Raw genomic sequence first — 16,034 nt, forward strand, 5'->3', positions numbered from 1 at the left:
AACCACTATCGATGCTATTCATGTATTTGGTGGTCTCTTCTTTAGCAGAGGCATTCCTGCATTTAAAAACAGAACCCACAATTATAGATTAGATCGAGTGCGGAACGAAGCAGGTGACTCTCGTTCGTTCGTCGTCCGGCAAAGGAAGAAGTTGGTTTAACGCGACGGCGAACGCCGCCGTCTACACTACTACAATGATGTGTTATTAATCATGTTATCAAAGTCGTCGCCTCAAGAAGCCTCGTCTCCCCTTTCCGACGAACCAAAGCTCACCTATTCAACAATCACAATCCATCCCATATACTCCCGCTTTCCCTTCTTAATACCCTGTAGACACTTTCTCAAGATGGCTGTAAGCATATCTGATTGCGCTGAATTATGAGCGTATGAACTGACATTGTTATGCGTAGTCTGGTTTCGGTTACTCTGGCGGTAAGTTACTCGGTCTGGCAATCAAGCAAATGTGAAGCAGCGAGGACAGCTCGATAAAACGGGTGAGAAGCAGTGATCAGGTGACGGAATGGAAAAATGAGTCTGTGGAATGGATAAGAATATGATGTTGATGGTATGGATAGGTCGAACAAGATGTTTTCCCTTCTGGCAAGAGTTCTCTAAGGTGCGTTCCTCTAAATTCGCAATTCGGTCTATGAACTCACGAAGCTTGCTTTGTCGTGACTTTCCCACATACCCAAATACCTCTGGTCTATCTTTGTCCTTTTCAAAACCACATTATGCTTCGAACGACCTATCAACTCTGAACTTTTGCTCGGCCTCGTGTATGACCTCCTTAACACTCCAATTCCCATCCCTGATCCCCTCCAATTTGCGAAATTCACACTCAAAAACTTTGCAAAACCCAACAAAGTGCTACGCCAATGCTGAGAAGCCTTCCGACTGCGTTGCCCCCAAAGATGACTACATGGAGTGTTTGCACAACACCAAGGAGGTGAGTTTCTTGGTTTTCAGATGTTTTGAACTATGTGAAAATGTGGTCTTTGCGTTGGGATGAGGTGGATTTTCAAAGAGTTTTAGGGTTAGCACAACAAGAGAGGTAAAAGCTCTCGTTGCGGACTTGAGGGCGTAATTGAAGTGATACAAGAGATTTTGGAAAGGAGGAGACTCTTCCTTTAAGTGATATGACTGATGTTTTTGTTCTTTTCTGCTGCCTATCCTACTTCCCGAATCACATCCCTTGTCAAATTGAACCTCATACACCGATATTCCCAAAACAGATTGCCCGAGCCAAGCAAGTCAAGTCCCACTTCGTCCAAAAAGAACTGCAGGAGAGCCACGACTCTCGCAAGGCCGCAGAGAAGGCTGCGACAGGGGTGATCGTTTCCTTGGGGTTAGTCGAAGAGGAAGGAAAGTAGCGGATGTAGCATCATGCATTTGGAGAGTTTAGAGAATTGAAGCTCTGGATCGTGGATCAAGGACTAAATGGGAGGCAAGGGATGAAGGACGTGACCAGCAGGTTGGGACTGTGAATTGTGCAGGAGGATGCTTACATATTACTAACCGACAAGCGAATCGTTAGATGTCCTAGTCACATAACATAATTAGGCATCATAGACCCCTATTCTACCCTGTAAACTTGTCTCCCTCCAATCCACCGTTGTCACTTCATCTAACCCTTCTAAACTCAGACACTCCACATCCTTTGCGCCCCATCTCAATTCCATTTCGTCAAAGACTTGGACATGCTTGACAACCCCAAAACCGAGCTTTCTGAACAGATGGATGGATGGGAGGTTGGAGGCTCCTATTCTTGCTATAAGGTGTGTGGGTGGGAAAGGAAGAGCCGTTGTTAAGTATGCGAGGCTAGATTAGATTGCGGAGATGTTTAGCAGGTCAGGCAAAAGAACCGGAGATCTGGGACGTACAAAAGGGAGAGAGCTTCGATGGCAAATCGTTTTCTTCGATCGTCTTTTGCTATTCAGGTACAGGACAGCACAGAGGCACAAGTTCTCGTCAGTTGCTTCTTTTTTTCCTTCTGAGCTTGAAATGACATACACGCAATCATAATCTCACATTCCCCATCGCCTTCGAGACCCTCCGGAAGGAAAAGATTTACGTCGCCTACCATCCGACACCGAGCAAGACATGATGGTGGGAGGATCACTTTCTGATTTTGCTCCGCTGTAGGGGGAAGGGAGGACGGTCGTTCGAGGAGGATGAATGTCAATTCTACAGCGCCCGTCGGTCTTGTCAGTTTCACCACGATATTACTATGCCCGTGTCCTTTAGAACGCACTATCTTCATCAATATGCCACTTTCCTGCCCATGTCATGCTATATCAGCCATCATCTCTCCCATTCACTGAGCCGTTCTGTTACTGGCAGACGTACGCTGCATATCGAGCTCTTCCTCGTAGCTTAACGGTTCAGAAGCTGTGAGCTCAAGTAATTCTGAAGATTTCATCCATTCATGATATGTCTAGTTATTCATTATCCCCGTGAATCTTTAGTTAGGCTTTTGCCATGGTCTGTCATTGCTTTGCAAAGTGAAAGTAGCTTACAGGGACATGTTCAGCGCTGAAAGAGGTATTCTGGTTAGTGGTTGTGGACGGCGTGTTCAGATGCTGCATGAACTGTTACGGACCGGTATGGGACAAGGATGACTCGATCTCCGAAGAGGACAGTATTCTCGTTGAGCCTCATGGTGATCGTCTACGAAAGCAGGTGTACTTGGTATGTGACTGTATGGCTAATATGAGTGGGTTATAGTAATTCTGGACTTTTGATCCAAGTGTTACTGCGCGAGGAGAAACAAAGTCCCCTCAGACCTAATGACGTGTAAATAAGGGTGGAGGACACTTAATTAAGCTTCTTCTTCTTCTTACGCCGCGCGTCTCTGCCACATATTCGTCACTGACAACCTACGATTATCTATTCTCTCTATCATTTCAGCTCCAGTATACAAACACAACCATCACAATGACCTCAATAGGAACAGGATACGATCTCTCAGTCTCCACTTACTCTCCGGATGGAAGGCTTTTCCAGGTGAGTCTCAGACGCGGACAAGGAAACAAAGAACGGTGTTGCTTATCTCCTGCTCTTAGGTTGAGTATGCCAACAAGGCTGTCGAGGCCGCCGGGTAAGCACCGCTCATCTTTTCCAGATGTTTCAGGACTGATATAGAGATATTTGACAGCGTCGCTATTGGTCTTCGGTGCAAAGACGGTGTCCTCCTCGGTGTTGAGCGCATCCTTCATTCCAAACTTCTTGTCAAAGGCGCGAACCGCCGAATCGCATCCCTTGACGAACATATCGGCATGGCGGGCGCGGGTTTGTTAGCTGATGGGAAACATCTCGCGAGTAGAGGAAGGGATGAAGCGAGCAACTTTAGGGATACCTATAATACACCTGTTACTGTTCAGGTACGTCTCTTTCAGTCTGTTTTGAATCATGAATAAGTGGTCGGGTTAAGGAGATCAAAACACTAACTGGACGCGTGTAATTCTAGATTCTCTCTGACCGGCTTTCCGCATATCTCCAAGCATACACATCTTACGGTTCTGTCCGACCTTTTGGTCTCTCTGCCCTTGTTGGTGGTGTTGACAAGACCGGTCCTAAACTCTTCTGCGTTGAGCCTTCGGGAGTGTATTACGGTTACCGGGCATGTGCAGTTGGAAAGGGCAAAGCATTGGCGAAGACTGAGCTTGAGAAGGTCGTGAACAAGGAAGTGGAGACTGGCGAGGCGATCACTGTGCGAGAAGGTGTTATGGAGCTTGCTAGAATGTAAGTCATGATCTATTCACACCCAAAGATATTTTCCGGTTGGAGGATTACTGATGAGGTGATATAGTATATACTTGGTCCACGACGAAAACAAGGACAAGGACTTTGAGCTTGAGATGACTTGGATTTGTGAAGAATCTGGCAACAAGCACGCGCTGGTGCCGGAGGATCTGCTGGCAGAGGCAGAGGCGAAGGCAAAGGCAGCTTTGGAAGAAGGCATGGAAGAGGATTAGATATACTCGTTGGAGTAGACAGGATTGTAGGTAGATCGGTGACATATGTATATATCGAATATAGCCGTTCTGCTAAAAGTGAGACGGGATAAAATAAGAAGTGCTTTATTTATATTAGCATGTTGCTGCTTTGTATGGTTGCCACTTCCGAGTTGACCTTCAAGGCTTACAATAAGCAAGCTGGCATTTGCACAACAGGTGAACTTTTCAAGGCTGTGCGGTAAGTGGGGGAGGCGTGTATCAAAAATTGCGATTCCACGTCTGCCACTATGGCATGGTCCCTCATTTAATTTTAAATACGAAACTCAATGTGACAGGAAAGCAATGTACATATTTCCCTACGGGTAATCTACTCGTTCATAAGCTCCATTTCACCACCTTCCCCCTCTTCTCCCCCTTGCCCCTCATCATCCTTCTTAATTCCCTTGAACTCTTGGTCCTCTCCCTTCATCGTCCTTCCTCTTTGAAACCACGAGCTCGTCTCCTCCCTTGTAATCTCCCTAAGCACCATCGTCGCATATGTACTAGCCCCCAGCTGCATATCCACCTTGACTGCCCTAAACTTGCCTTCCGGATCATTCGCCGCCGGCGGGTTAAGGCTGAGGATCTCATCTTCATCCGACTGGACAAGCGGCAAATCTGGGTCGGTGTACTGAAGATGCGTCCATGTAAGTGAGAGCGGGCGGAGGAGGATAAGGCGGTATGAGCCAGGAAGAGAGTACTCTCGTTGCTCGCGTCGCATACGGTCCTTGTCAAGACCGTCGGCTTTGAGGATGCTGTCGTACAGCTCGCCAACCTCACCACCGGGGTAATCGACGTCGAATCCAGGAAGGGGCATCACGACGTCGAAGATAGTGTGAGTCTTGTTGGTAATGTCCTCGGCGGTGAGGCGACGGACGGTGGGGGAAGATGATGTTTTCCAGGATTTGGTGCGGCCGTGTCGGTCTTTGCGGTGAGCAGGAACGTTTTCAGGATCTGCATAGGGCAGAATGAGTAAAACAGTTAAAGGGTGAAAGACAATAGATGTGATGACCTACCGACAGGCTCGTCATCATCCGACTTTTCGATAACAAGATCGCCAACAAGAGGTTCCGTAGCAGACATCTTGATACGTTCAGAAACGATAAGGTTCCAAACGTAACTCTGGTACGCATGGACATACATCGTCCTCAAATTTCTTGGGATCACACCCAAAGCCCCTACCTTATCCTCCATTCTTCCACCTCTTTTCCAAAATTCCCAAATGCTCCTCTCCGCCACAGCTCGTCTGGGCATCTTCTCCAATGCCTTGACGTAATCGCCATCTTCCAACCACGCCAGACGAGCGGCTACACAATCGGGGTGTTCACCCTCACGGAGGAAGAGGAGAGAATCGAGGGCTGCAGACCAGTTGGAGCGGAGGATGAAGAGGCCAGTAACATGGGTTGGCATGGAGGAGGTGCCGAAGCGCTGCATACCTGGACGAGAGAACATGTTAGCAGAAAAGAGCGATAAGAATTGGTGCAAAGAGAGAAAGCTTACCATAAAAGTTGATAAACCCAAGATCTCTCACGCTCTCCATAGTCCGATCAATCTCCTCCACACTCTCCGCCTCTACATTTCTCAATGTAATCAAGAATCTATTCCCCTTCAACATCCCCAATTCCAAATACTTGTCAGAGTACTCGAAATCTCCAACCCTGACACCCCTATCACCTCTCTCCTCAACCGCTTGTTGCTCAGTCCGCCAACCTTGTTTGACGCCGTTGAGTGCTCGCCAGACTGTTTGGAGGTTACGTCCTGAACGTTTCAGGCAGACACGCTGGACAGTGACGGCTCGTTTGTCTTTTGTACCGCACACGGTGAGGTCTTTAGCTTGGACATTGAGGAGACGTTGGAGGTGGGAGAGAGCATCCATGGTTTCGCGGTTGGATTTGTGCAAAGTAAAGTGGATATAGGCGGGTAAACGGGGCGCGTCTTTTGATTCGATTAATCAGAGCCCGAATGAAAAAATAAATAAATATTGAAATACACGCACCAGGTGCCCGACGAGCTCCTTTGCCGTGGAAACTGCTTTGTCCCGCACCACTGGACCACTTGATAACCAGCCTTTGTCCTTCTTCGCCCTTTACTTCTCTGGTTGAGCTTTCAAACATCCCAGGAAAGACTTCGCGCAGAATCTTGTGAGCCGCTGCACGCTCTTCTTTGGAAATGACAGGCTACGCAATTTGTGTCAGTTTTTTGGATAATAGCCATGTGAATCGGGTCAGAGATGCACCTGTGAGAGAACCTCGCGCTCATCTTCGTATGTCAACCACCAACTGCCTGAATCGGCATTGCGTCCCCCGCCTCGTCCGCCTCTCCCGCCACGGCCTCTTCCACGTTCTTTCCCCCTTCCCCTTCCACGATCCCTGCCTTGCCCTCGTCCCTTACTTGCACTATCATTGAAGGCAGCTTCCTCCCCTTCCTCCTTCTTTTCTTCCTCTCTCTCGGCATTCTCCTCACTTGCTGATTCGGTATCCTTCTTCCTTCCGCCCCACCCGGAATCGCCTTTGGGGGGTGCATCTTTTCCTTGCTCAACGAGTTGGTGGAGAGAGATGATGGTCTCATCTGAAAAGTGGGGACGAAGCTTGAGAGTAGTACTTGTGCTCCACTGAGGGTGGGCAGCAAAACGAAGGTTCTCGGGAAGGTCAACGGCGACTTCGGGTTCTTCGCTCTGGGATGCGACTTCAGTAGTGGATTTCGTTTGGCCATTGGCAATTTCTTCTTCAGTAACAGTCGCGGCTTCTTTATCCTTTTCATTGGATCCGGGTTCTTGTGGCTTGGTGATGTCTTTGAGATGCAACACCTTGCCATCAAGGCCGATTTCGTTGACCAGGAAATCCGTAAACCTTCCCAAAAAGTTAGCTCACTCAATTTTTCAAGTTGTATACCCCCTCAGAGATACTTACGCACCGCTGTTTGATCACACCCCTCACACCTTTACCCTTCCCTACGAATCCTCGGATTCCACATTCTTCCTCACCGACAAACCCACGGCGAGCAACCATGTCAGCTTCAATACCAGTGACCATCTTCAGACTAGGAGGAAGGTCTGGGATGGCGGGTACGAGTCCCATCTTGGATACTGGGTTGGGGATTGTTCGGTGGGGAGCGTTAAGGTGGTCTGTGAGAGATGGGGTGTTGGAGGGGGCGATTTCTTCTGCCTTGAATCTCTTAGCCTCTACATCCTGCTTCTCCGTGTCCTCTGCTGGACGTTTTTGAGTGTTTTCTTGGGCGGACATTGTCAATATATGTTTTGGAAAGAGAAGATAAGAATTTTGGAAATTTATTTCCCAAACAAAACCGGCGCCCCCAGCTGAAAAAACAAGAACGACAGAGAGTGTCGTAATTTGGTTCCGTTCATGTCCCGCCGCTACGTATATCCACCGACTTATACGATCGATATATATCAGATTGCCAAGTCCCATTTACATTATTTACTATCACTATACGCAATGCTAAAACGGAACACTCCAGCATGGGCAGTTCCCAAATCGCCATCAGTCAAGCATGAGCTCAAAGATGAACCCGGCGAGGAGCCAGACACAAAGCGGATAAAGAGTGTGTCCTTGTTGCGTTTATGATGTGGTTCCCAGCGCTCATACGTTCTAGCTGGGAACGTCAAGCCCATCCTCACGGCTACACATGGAATGTTCAAAGAGAACCGTACAGCCGCTTATGCCTTATTGAATCAGCTCAAGGTACATCTACCCTTCCGGAGCCCAGAACGAATTTTTGGCTGACCCCCATTTTGAACGGAATTGTAGAAATCAATGACGATAGGTTGGGAAGATGCTTTCTTCTGGATCCAGGATACCAGCCCAGGTAGTGACCCCACTGAAGCCCTTGAAATATTCAAGGCCCTTGAAAGAGTAGAATTCAACAAGATCAATCGTGTATTCACATACATTGTTCGTATAAACGCTCCTTTACGCCACTTTCGAGTGACCACTAACCCTGCCTCTTTTTCTTTTCTTAGCCCGAACTGACTCTCACCACGACCAACGAAATCCGAAACCACATCCGTATTCATTCCACCCCTACTTCTGGCATCCCCATCAAAACCCTCCGTGAAGCCATGCCGAACGGCATCGAGCCGCTCAAAGACCTCGAAGCGAGGGGCGATATCCTCATCATGCGTGGTCTGACGGGCGCTTGGAAGGATATCCCTTTGCCGAGATTGGGAAGAAAGAATGTGAATGGGCAAGAGTTGATGGAAGGTGGATCGGGGAGATGGAAGACAGTTTTTTGGGATCATTTGAGAGAGGCGGGAAGGGCGGGAAAGAGGGTCGATGATGGTATGTGCCGAGTTATCTCTTGATGATTATGTCAGTGGCTGAATATTTTTTCAGAGTTTATCTATTCTTGGGCAGATGTTCCTATAGCAGAAACGGACGATGTCGCAAAATTGCTTGCCGATCGTACGTCTCCTTACAATCCTCTTCTCTTTCCGCGGAAGCACGCTGACAATTCCAACTTTTTTTCCCATAATTCAGAGGAACTTTCTGCTTCCTCTGCTATACCCGCCGCCCCAAAAGCGACTGCAAACGCTGCCTCCAAGAAGAAGAAGAAGCGCACACGAGCATTGAAGATTACAAACACCCACATGAAAGAGCAGGGTATTGACTTCTCAAAGGACTATGTCAAGCCTGCGTGAGCAAGTTATCACGGTGGCATCGCGAAGCAGAAGGAGAAGACTAAAAGGGGAGTGTATTGCTTGTATGTGTTGTATCTGTCTTATTAATTACCATGCATCTTCATTCGTTTCAATCCAACATGCAAGAGCTTAACATTGTGAAATAAAAATAGGATGTAACATACAACTTACAAAAATTCTTACAACAATTGTCCACATCTCATCTTATGCCAAAATGGTCCACGCAAAAAAAATAAAAATAGTTAAAAACTGATATCCTCGTAACCCTCAAGCATTTCGATTTCCTCATCGACTTCATCGTCACTATTTCCTTTTTTTTTCAGCTCTGCCAACGCCGCCGCGTGTATCGCATTGCCTACCACTTCTCCGAGGGCTTCCAAGCCGATAAGCTGAGTTTGCTCCGGCCCAAGTTCGGGTTCAGGCCCCAGTTCTGACTCTAGCTGTTTAGGTTGTTCAGGCTGTTCTGCTGTTGTAGGGTTTACGGAGTGTATAACTGCCTGAGGGCCCTGAGCTTGACGTGCAAGTGGTACGTCGCGAGGTTGAGTCGACCTTGTGGGCAATAGAGAGTTTGAAAGAGATTGGGGAGGTGCATGCTCGGGGTTGATGGCGTTCCCTTCTTCTCCGTCTCGAACCTCTCCATCTACATTCCCCTCAACGCTTTCGATACCAATTACCCCCTCTGCTCTCTCTCCATCTCCCGGCGATCCTAATCCTGGTCCCAATCCTAATCCTCGCAACAACCCCCCTTCCCCTACTATAGACCTCCTCTTCCCATCCCCTGTCAAGCTCCCCAACGCAAACTCATACTCCCTCCTTGTCCTCATATTCTGCCTCAACACCCAAAGTTCCGCCAGCTGATCATCAGATAACAACCTCGGATGTTCCAAATGTTTCGTTACAGAGGTATACAATTTGCTATGCTGTGGTTTTCTCAGCAAGTCTTTCAGTGGAGGGAGGAGGAGGTCGGAAGGGGAAGGAAGAGGGTTGGGAGGGAGAGACGTGGGAGGAGGGATGGAGTTGGGGTTGATACTTTGGACGGTGGGGTAGTCGATCATGCCTGGGCAAGCCCAGATGGATGGCCAACCGGGACCAGAGCGGGTGCGGGGCGGTGAGTTAGTGAAACGAAAGCTAGAGGAAAGATCGATTTTCTCGATAGGGAGATGGGCAGGTGGTGGGCGTTCGGATGAGATGGGGGAGAGGCGATAACATTCGTACGCTGTCCATACAGCCCACCGCATCTATAGAGTATGTAATGTCAGCGTTTAACATGTCACTTTTTGGAGATGGGGATATGAGAGAGGAAAACGTACAAGTTCAGACCACCACCATACGTCGAGAGAGACATAAAACGGTGTAGCAGCCTCACCCCACCATGCATCAGTGTATATCTGAAACTCATCAAATGGTGGTATCTGGCCACACTCTCCCATCGCTTGTTCCATTGCGCTGGCCAGCGTATTGGCGCCTTGACTCTCTTCATCTTCAGCCTCGGCGTCTTCACCATCATACTGGTCTTCATCGACATCGCCCACACCTTCACGCACACTCATACCCGTCTCATCAACCACACCATTACCGCCCCCTCCGTTAACCACGTCCCTCCTCTTAACACGCACACTAGCTTTGGAATGGCTGACCGTCCTCAACCCATGTTGGAGTACTTGCGAATGATGGACGATCCGTAATGTAGCAAGGATACCATTCGGCTTGAACGCTTCGCGCAATAGGCTACGTTCTCGACAATGCCCGAGGGGTGTATCGTCAAAATTCTTGACTATAAAATCTTGCAGCTGAGTTTTGGTTTTTCTTTTCAGCTATACCACTAAAAAGCAAAAAAAAAAAAGATGATGGATAAGAGATGAGACCCACCCTTCTTTGTCTTTCCCTTATAGCGCGTCTATCGTTCTTGGCTTCTTTTCTCTTGGGAGTCTTTTTTCTTCCTTTATGGATTGACTGGATATACTTTTTTACTCTGTCCGTCAAGATGGAATCGGTAATGCTCTCATGATACATTGGATGATTCCGGCATGCAATAGTAGCATGTACTACAAAGTTCATTGTCCTGATTTCGCACATGACTGTCAGCCTTTAAACTTTTATATAAACATGGTAGAATGACAGATGCTGGATGGACAGATGGACAGATAGACAAATGACTCACGACAAAGCCCCCAACTTTCCCCAATCGGGTCTCCAAACATCCTTCCCTTGCTCGTCCTTCATCCTCCCATCTTTCGCGTTGACAGGATCAGGTGTCGGCCACTTATCGGGAGCGAGGTTTCCTTGGTAATTCGGAGCTGGCATACCGCACAGAATGCGAACTGTTTCGTGTACGATTTTCTACTTTCCCCCCGTGAGGGAAAATGGTACCTTTGGTGAGATCGAGCCAACATGCATGTTGTGAAGCCGAGGATAACTGGGATAGGGGTAGAAAGACGGGAGAACTTACGACAAGGTCAGATTCGGTAACATGTCCTCCCATCCCACCGCCTTGTGGCCCTCTCTTCGCACGCTTTGTGGTGGGCGCATTATGCGGTGGAGAGGAGGTCCTCTTCCCCTCGGGGAGTGGGACAGGCGGGGTTTCAGACATTATTTGGTGTCTTGCGATGGTACAACTTATTACCAAGTATGTATTTTGGATGGATTGTGGATGATGAATGTTTACAATTAATTAGGAGAATCAACATTGGGCCAAGGGATCACCGGCTTTCGGGGGGGAACAGCGCAGGGAAAATATACGGCGTACGCCGCGAAATGTTATTTTGAGTTGCATCCTCGAGCCGGGTCGTGGAAATGCTGTCGCCAAGACGTATGCTGCAAAGCCTTTAGATTGCTGTTATGAGCCTGCCATAACACGAATGCCAAATGGAAGATCCTTGCCAGAAGGTCGTAAAGACTGGCACGTTTGTACAGGAGGCTATACAACAGAAATCGTCGCCTTTCAAAACGAGTTATTGTGACCAGACTGCATCGTCCAGATCCTAAACCTAATATACAACAACTCTAAGGAAGCCTTCCCCCCATCGTCCCGTCCTCCCTTCTTCCCTTTTCCTCCCTCTTCTGCCTTTCTATCTACAGTATCAAGCAGTAACACCAACTCTAACCGTCTCAAGGTACTTATCCCTACTCCCCAACTTGTCTGTCCCATCCGCTTTTCGGGAGTACGGTGTCCATTTGGGTTCATCTTGGAAGAGTCGCATGGCTGTTATGGTGTTTGCAGAGTCGACTGTAAAACGGTGGTAGATACTGTTTTGTGGGGGAGATGGCAGTATTAAATCAGCATACGAGTCGTGGGATGGGTGGAAGGGGAGATGGGGATGGGGATGAGGGAGGGAAATATGGACGTACCCAGCAGGAAGGACGATCAAGTCACCAGCTTCGAGTGCGATCCTAATCCATTGCTCTTCATGCACTCCTTCTGCACCCCGGATATCAAAGTACCCCGATCCTGCGAGGATGTATCGAATCTCCTCATCTTCATGCAAATGCCTGTCCAACAAATATCTTATTAGTCAATCGTAAAAAACTCATACTCGTGCTTATCCTCCAGGCAAAGCAGGAGCAGAGAGAGAAGAAAAGAGCGACGCACTCGTCAAAGAACGACTTGATCTTCTCCTCATATGCCTCTCCCAACCCTTCCCTAGTCACAGTAATCCGGTCCCTGTTCTTGTATCCTCGCTCCTTTGCAAATTCGTCAATCTTGGATTCCCACGCGCCCTCAGAGTCGATGGGTATACGCTGGTAGACGACGCCGAGCTTGGCGAGGGTGGGTTCGGGGATGTCGATGCCGGTATCGTGAGGGAGACGTTGGTCTCCACTATGGAGGTAGAGTCAGAAGGGTGTTGAACAGACGGGAATAGGATAGGACGTACGGCTTGTCGTCGTAAATGTACGCCTTCATTGTTCTTATGTGGAAATCGAAAACGAAATGGTATACGTACAAACTGGCGAATAAAAACAAGTCGAAAACATGGAAAATAATGACGTGCTCACGAACGATCGTGTGGCGAATCAGGCTCACTTGAGGGTGGAGGTGGAGGCGCGTGAGTTATCAGTGTCATTTGGCGTAAACAAATGCGGCGTCTGCTTTTCGAGAGCTCTTCACCTCGTCAGAAAAGCGTCTCTGCGAGTGTCGTATTTTGTTACTGGTTCTACAAGGTTTTACAGTCTCCACAGCGAAGACGCATACCACAGCACAACGCTGCTCCTTAAGAATTTTCGCGCTGTATATCACTCTCCTACACCCACCACACCCGCACACTCAGCCACAAGCCAGCACCGGGCTGAACCAAAGGCAAGTTTGTGCTCGTTTGCCATGCGCACGGACCCCCTCTGACCTGTAATGCTGCAGGAGAGAGCGTGTCTTCCCCGCAACGACGTCATTTCCCTTCCCCACTGCCTATACATAACTGCTTATTCGCCACCGTGCTATACACCTCTGTTTCTTCCTACCTCTTCTTTCCCAACACACGTCACCTTCCCTTCCCCTGTCCGAGTAGACCACCGTGACTGTGCCACAGTCAAACCAAGGAAACCTCACGTCACTAGTTGTCATTCGCCTTTCCCTTCTTCCTTACACCTGCTTGTTCGTTTACAGCTCCAATCCCAACATGCCATCCCCAAAGCAGGCGGAAAAGCTGGCAAATCCTGCCGTTGCATACACTCTTCTCGAAAAGCTCGGCGCCGGCAACTTTGGCACAGTTTGGAAAGCGCAAGTTTGATACATTCAGTCAGTGAACGATTACTGACGTCGGTGCTAGCTCGCATAATGATACGAAGCAAATAGTAGCTATCAAAATGATAGGTAAATCTTCATCCACATACTACAGCCGAAACGAGCGCTGACCCCGCTCAGACCTCGAATCATCAGACGACGATATCTCTGAGATACAAGCCGAGATTGCACACCTCTCTTCATGCTGGTCTGACCACGTTACAAAATACTATGGTTCATTTGTCAGGGGCGCGAGGCTATGGATCGTAATGGAGTATCTAGCTGGTGGGAGCTGCCTTGACTTGGTACGTCATAAAGTTGCTACAATGGGGTTGAGAGGTCTGATAACGAAATAGTTGAAACCAGGCGTGTTCACGGAAGCTCAGATAGCTATTGTCTGTCGGGAACTTTTGTTAGGTTTAGAATATCTCCATATGGAGGGAAAGATTCACAGAGATATCAAGGCTGCCAACGTCCTACTTTCCGCGTCTGGGGATGTCAAACTAGGTACGCTCACGATCTCTTCCTCCATCATTTGGTAAGACTTATTCATCGTCTTTTGATAGCCGACTTTGGAGTCGCCGCCCAACTTTCGTCTCACAAATCCCAACGCCACACTTTTGTCGGTACCCCCTTCTGGATGGCGCCAGAAGTGATTCGTCAAGCCGGTTACGACTCTCGGGCTGATATCTGGTCCCTTGGTATCACGGCCATTGAGATGGCCAAAGGCGATCCACCGCTCAGCGAGTATCACCCTATGAGAGTCCTCTTCCTCATCCCTAAAGCTCGTGCACCGACGCTAGATCCCGAAGAAGGGTGGAGTGAAGAATTCCAAGATTTTATTGAAAAATGTCTCCAGAAAGACCCGCGTGATCGAGCAACCGCTAAGCAGCTTCTTCAACATCGATTCATCCGTTCCGCCAAAAAAACCACCGATCTTATTCCCCTCATCACCCGCTACCAAAGTTACAAGTCCTCTCACCCGTCCTCTAAACCCAATACCACCCCATCTAAAACGCTCAACCGCCTCGCCGCGGGTTTGGGCGGACTGACGATAGATGGGAACGGGTACGGCCAGGGGACGATGGGGAGTGAATGGAATTTTGATGAGACAATAAGGAGTACAACGAGGGGTGTACCCATAAATCTCAACTTGGAGGACATGGATGAAGGGTTTGATGAGGATGAGGGTGAGGATGATTGGGACGCGAAAATGGCAGAGATGGAAAGATGGGATGGTACGGTAAAAGAGAATGGGGGTGATTTGTTGGTTGCGGGGGCGTTGACCGGATCGGAAATGTCTTCGCCGATGATTGAGAGGCAGCCGAATAGGAGAAATTCGACTCCTCCCCCCGGAGCATCAGCTTCAAACACGGACACAAGAGAGGAGGGAGAGAGAAAAGGAGTCGATGAGCCAAAAACGCCGCCGAGCTCTACATCTCCCTCTCCGTCCCAGAGAAGTCTACAGTCTTCAACGGGGAGTGTCTCGTCGGGCAAGTCGACGTGGAAGCAGAGGAATGATAAAGTTAGAGGTACTGTGGTGAAAGAGGGTGATGTCGGTGATGGGTACGTTTTTTTCATTCTCTCTGCCTCATTCCTTTGCCCGCTATCCCTTCCTTTTCTCACTATGCTTTCTTCCCTTCATGCACCATCATTCCTTGATACATACCATATACTGAGCATGGAAACTAACAAGAAACGACGAGAATAGGTTCTCGACAGTCAAGCCTATGAAGAAGATTGACGCAGTTGCTTCGCAGAGGCTCTCAACGTCATATATCGGTGCAGGCTCTGTCCGTCGCGCCAACGTTTCCGGACCTACTCGTAACTCCGGTTCAACAACGGAATCACCTACCAAATTTCGACCTTCTGCGCCGCTAGTCTCTGAGAATATCCCTCGCCAAACACCTCAAAACCAAACACAAACACAAGGAAAAGGCGCCAGTGCTGAACCTGACCCCCGGAGTCTAGCTGGTCAAGCTCTGGCTGAACAAGTCATATTACCCATCTTATCCTCTACCTCTGTATGTCCTCTCCCTTTGCCCAATCACAATCGCTTGATGTACTAATTAGAACCACGCCCCACTCAACAGTCCAACCCCAAACACGATCTCCCCGCACCAACCCTGGAATCCCTCTCCCTCCTCTCCAAAGGGTTTTCCGATCTCTCGGCCTCTTCACCCGAACTTACGTATAGGCTCGTGATGGATATACTAGGCGGAATCAGAGGGAATGGAGTGGTAATGGAGTTGGTGGGAAGGATGACGATGGGGAAGGAAGTTGGGCTGGATGTTGGAGATGGGCCTGGGGTAGGGGCTGGGGTTGAGTTGGACGGGGTTGATGGAGTCAGTGGGATGAGAGATGGGCAGTGCGTGGGGAGAGAAGAGATAGAAGAAGGAGAAGCAAAGGTGAAAGGGGATCTGGTGAAAGAAAGAAGCGCGATTGCGGATCTATTATACCTTCGCTGTAAGTTTTCCTCCCTCTCTGCCTCAGAAGCGGCGATAGACAAACTTTTTTTGTTTTTTTAATGGCTAGAGCATATAGCTGACTGATCATGTCCCCGATGGGACTATCACAGGGCTTGACGGGATGAGGATGAAATGGCCGAAAGCTTAAGGGGTGTTACACGTGCACAGGGGACAACTCGATCGCACACATCTATTCGCAC

At 48.7% G+C, this 16,034-nt stretch overlaps 8 protein-coding genes across 8 annotated transcripts; 4 read left to right on the forward strand and 4 right to left on the reverse strand.

Moving 5' to 3' along the window:
- Positions 1–211: 211 nt before the first annotated feature.
- On the forward strand, positions 212–1,370 carry CNBI3140 (hypothetical protein; the record flags this gene model as incomplete). Its single annotated transcript, XM_768282.1, has 5 exons — positions 212–352; positions 411–432; positions 576–616; positions 866–946; positions 1,233–1,370. 5 exons carry the CDS (start codon positions 212–214, stop codon positions 1,368–1,370), a joined length of 423 nt encoding a protein of 140 aa, XP_773375.1.
- A 186-nt stretch (positions 1,371–1,556) lies between these two features.
- On the reverse strand, positions 1,557–2,658 carry CNBI3150 (hypothetical protein; the record flags this gene model as incomplete). The annotated part of the gene is made up of 7 exons (XM_768283.1): positions 1,557–1,764; positions 1,881–1,929; positions 2,011–2,184; positions 2,252–2,275; positions 2,347–2,434; positions 2,517–2,532; positions 2,600–2,658. The coding sequence occupies 7 exons, from the start codon at positions 2,656–2,658 to the stop codon at positions 1,557–1,559; spliced, it is 618 nt and encodes a 205-aa protein (XP_773376.1).
- Positions 2,659–2,934: 276 nt separating this feature from the next.
- On the forward strand, positions 2,935–3,974 carry CNBI3160 (hypothetical protein; the record flags this gene model as incomplete). The annotated part of the gene is made up of 5 exons (XM_768284.1): positions 2,935–3,003; positions 3,063–3,097; positions 3,155–3,380; positions 3,467–3,741; positions 3,809–3,974. The coding sequence occupies 5 exons, from the start codon at positions 2,935–2,937 to the stop codon at positions 3,972–3,974; spliced, it is 771 nt and encodes a 256-aa protein (XP_773377.1).
- A 349-nt stretch (positions 3,975–4,323) lies between these two features.
- CNBI3170 (hypothetical protein) lies at positions 4,324–7,237 on the reverse strand (the record flags this gene model as incomplete). The annotated part of the gene is made up of 6 exons (XM_768285.1): positions 4,324–4,949; positions 5,012–5,431; positions 5,496–5,930; positions 5,992–6,172; positions 6,244–6,844; positions 6,909–7,237. 6 exons carry the CDS (start codon positions 7,235–7,237, stop codon positions 4,324–4,326), a joined length of 2,592 nt encoding a protein of 863 aa, XP_773378.1.
- A 213-nt stretch (positions 7,238–7,450) lies between these two features.
- On the forward strand, positions 7,451–8,652 carry CNBI3180 (hypothetical protein; the record flags this gene model as incomplete). Its single annotated transcript, XM_768286.1, has 6 exons — positions 7,451–7,556; positions 7,608–7,696; positions 7,763–7,906; positions 7,975–8,293; positions 8,348–8,416; positions 8,492–8,652. The coding sequence occupies 6 exons, from the start codon at positions 7,451–7,453 to the stop codon at positions 8,650–8,652; spliced, it is 888 nt and encodes a 295-aa protein (XP_773379.1).
- A 242-nt stretch (positions 8,653–8,894) lies between these two features.
- Positions 8,895–11,242, reverse strand: CNBI3190 (hypothetical protein; the record flags this gene model as incomplete). The annotated part of the gene is made up of 5 exons (XM_768287.1): positions 8,895–9,890; positions 9,963–10,466; positions 10,522–10,738; positions 10,814–10,992; positions 11,102–11,242. 5 exons carry the CDS (start codon positions 11,240–11,242, stop codon positions 8,895–8,897), a joined length of 2,037 nt encoding a protein of 678 aa, XP_773380.1.
- Positions 11,243–11,732: 490 nt separating this feature from the next.
- Positions 11,733–12,713, reverse strand: CNBI3200 (hypothetical protein; the record flags this gene model as incomplete). The annotated part of the gene is made up of 5 exons (XM_768288.1): positions 11,733–11,898; positions 12,001–12,141; positions 12,242–12,469; positions 12,525–12,596; positions 12,646–12,713. 5 exons carry the CDS (start codon positions 12,711–12,713, stop codon positions 11,733–11,735), a joined length of 675 nt encoding a protein of 224 aa, XP_773381.1.
- A 549-nt stretch (positions 12,714–13,262) lies between these two features.
- Positions 13,263–15,982, forward strand: CNBI3210 (hypothetical protein; the record flags this gene model as incomplete). The annotated part of the gene is made up of 8 exons (XM_768289.1): positions 13,263–13,363; positions 13,413–13,456; positions 13,508–13,671; positions 13,723–13,873; positions 13,933–14,932; positions 15,078–15,390; positions 15,460–15,832; positions 15,945–15,982. The coding sequence occupies 8 exons, from the start codon at positions 13,263–13,265 to the stop codon at positions 15,980–15,982; spliced, it is 2,184 nt and encodes a 727-aa protein (XP_773382.1).
- Positions 15,983–16,034: the final 52 nt, after the last annotated feature.

The sequence above is a fragment of the Cryptococcus neoformans genome, chromosome 9 (genome assembly GCF_000149385.1).
Source record: "Cryptococcus neoformans var. neoformans B-3501A chromosome 9, whole genome shotgun sequence".
Taxonomy (NCBI): Eukaryota; Fungi; Basidiomycota; class Tremellomycetes; order Tremellales; family Cryptococcaceae; genus Cryptococcus; species Cryptococcus deneoformans.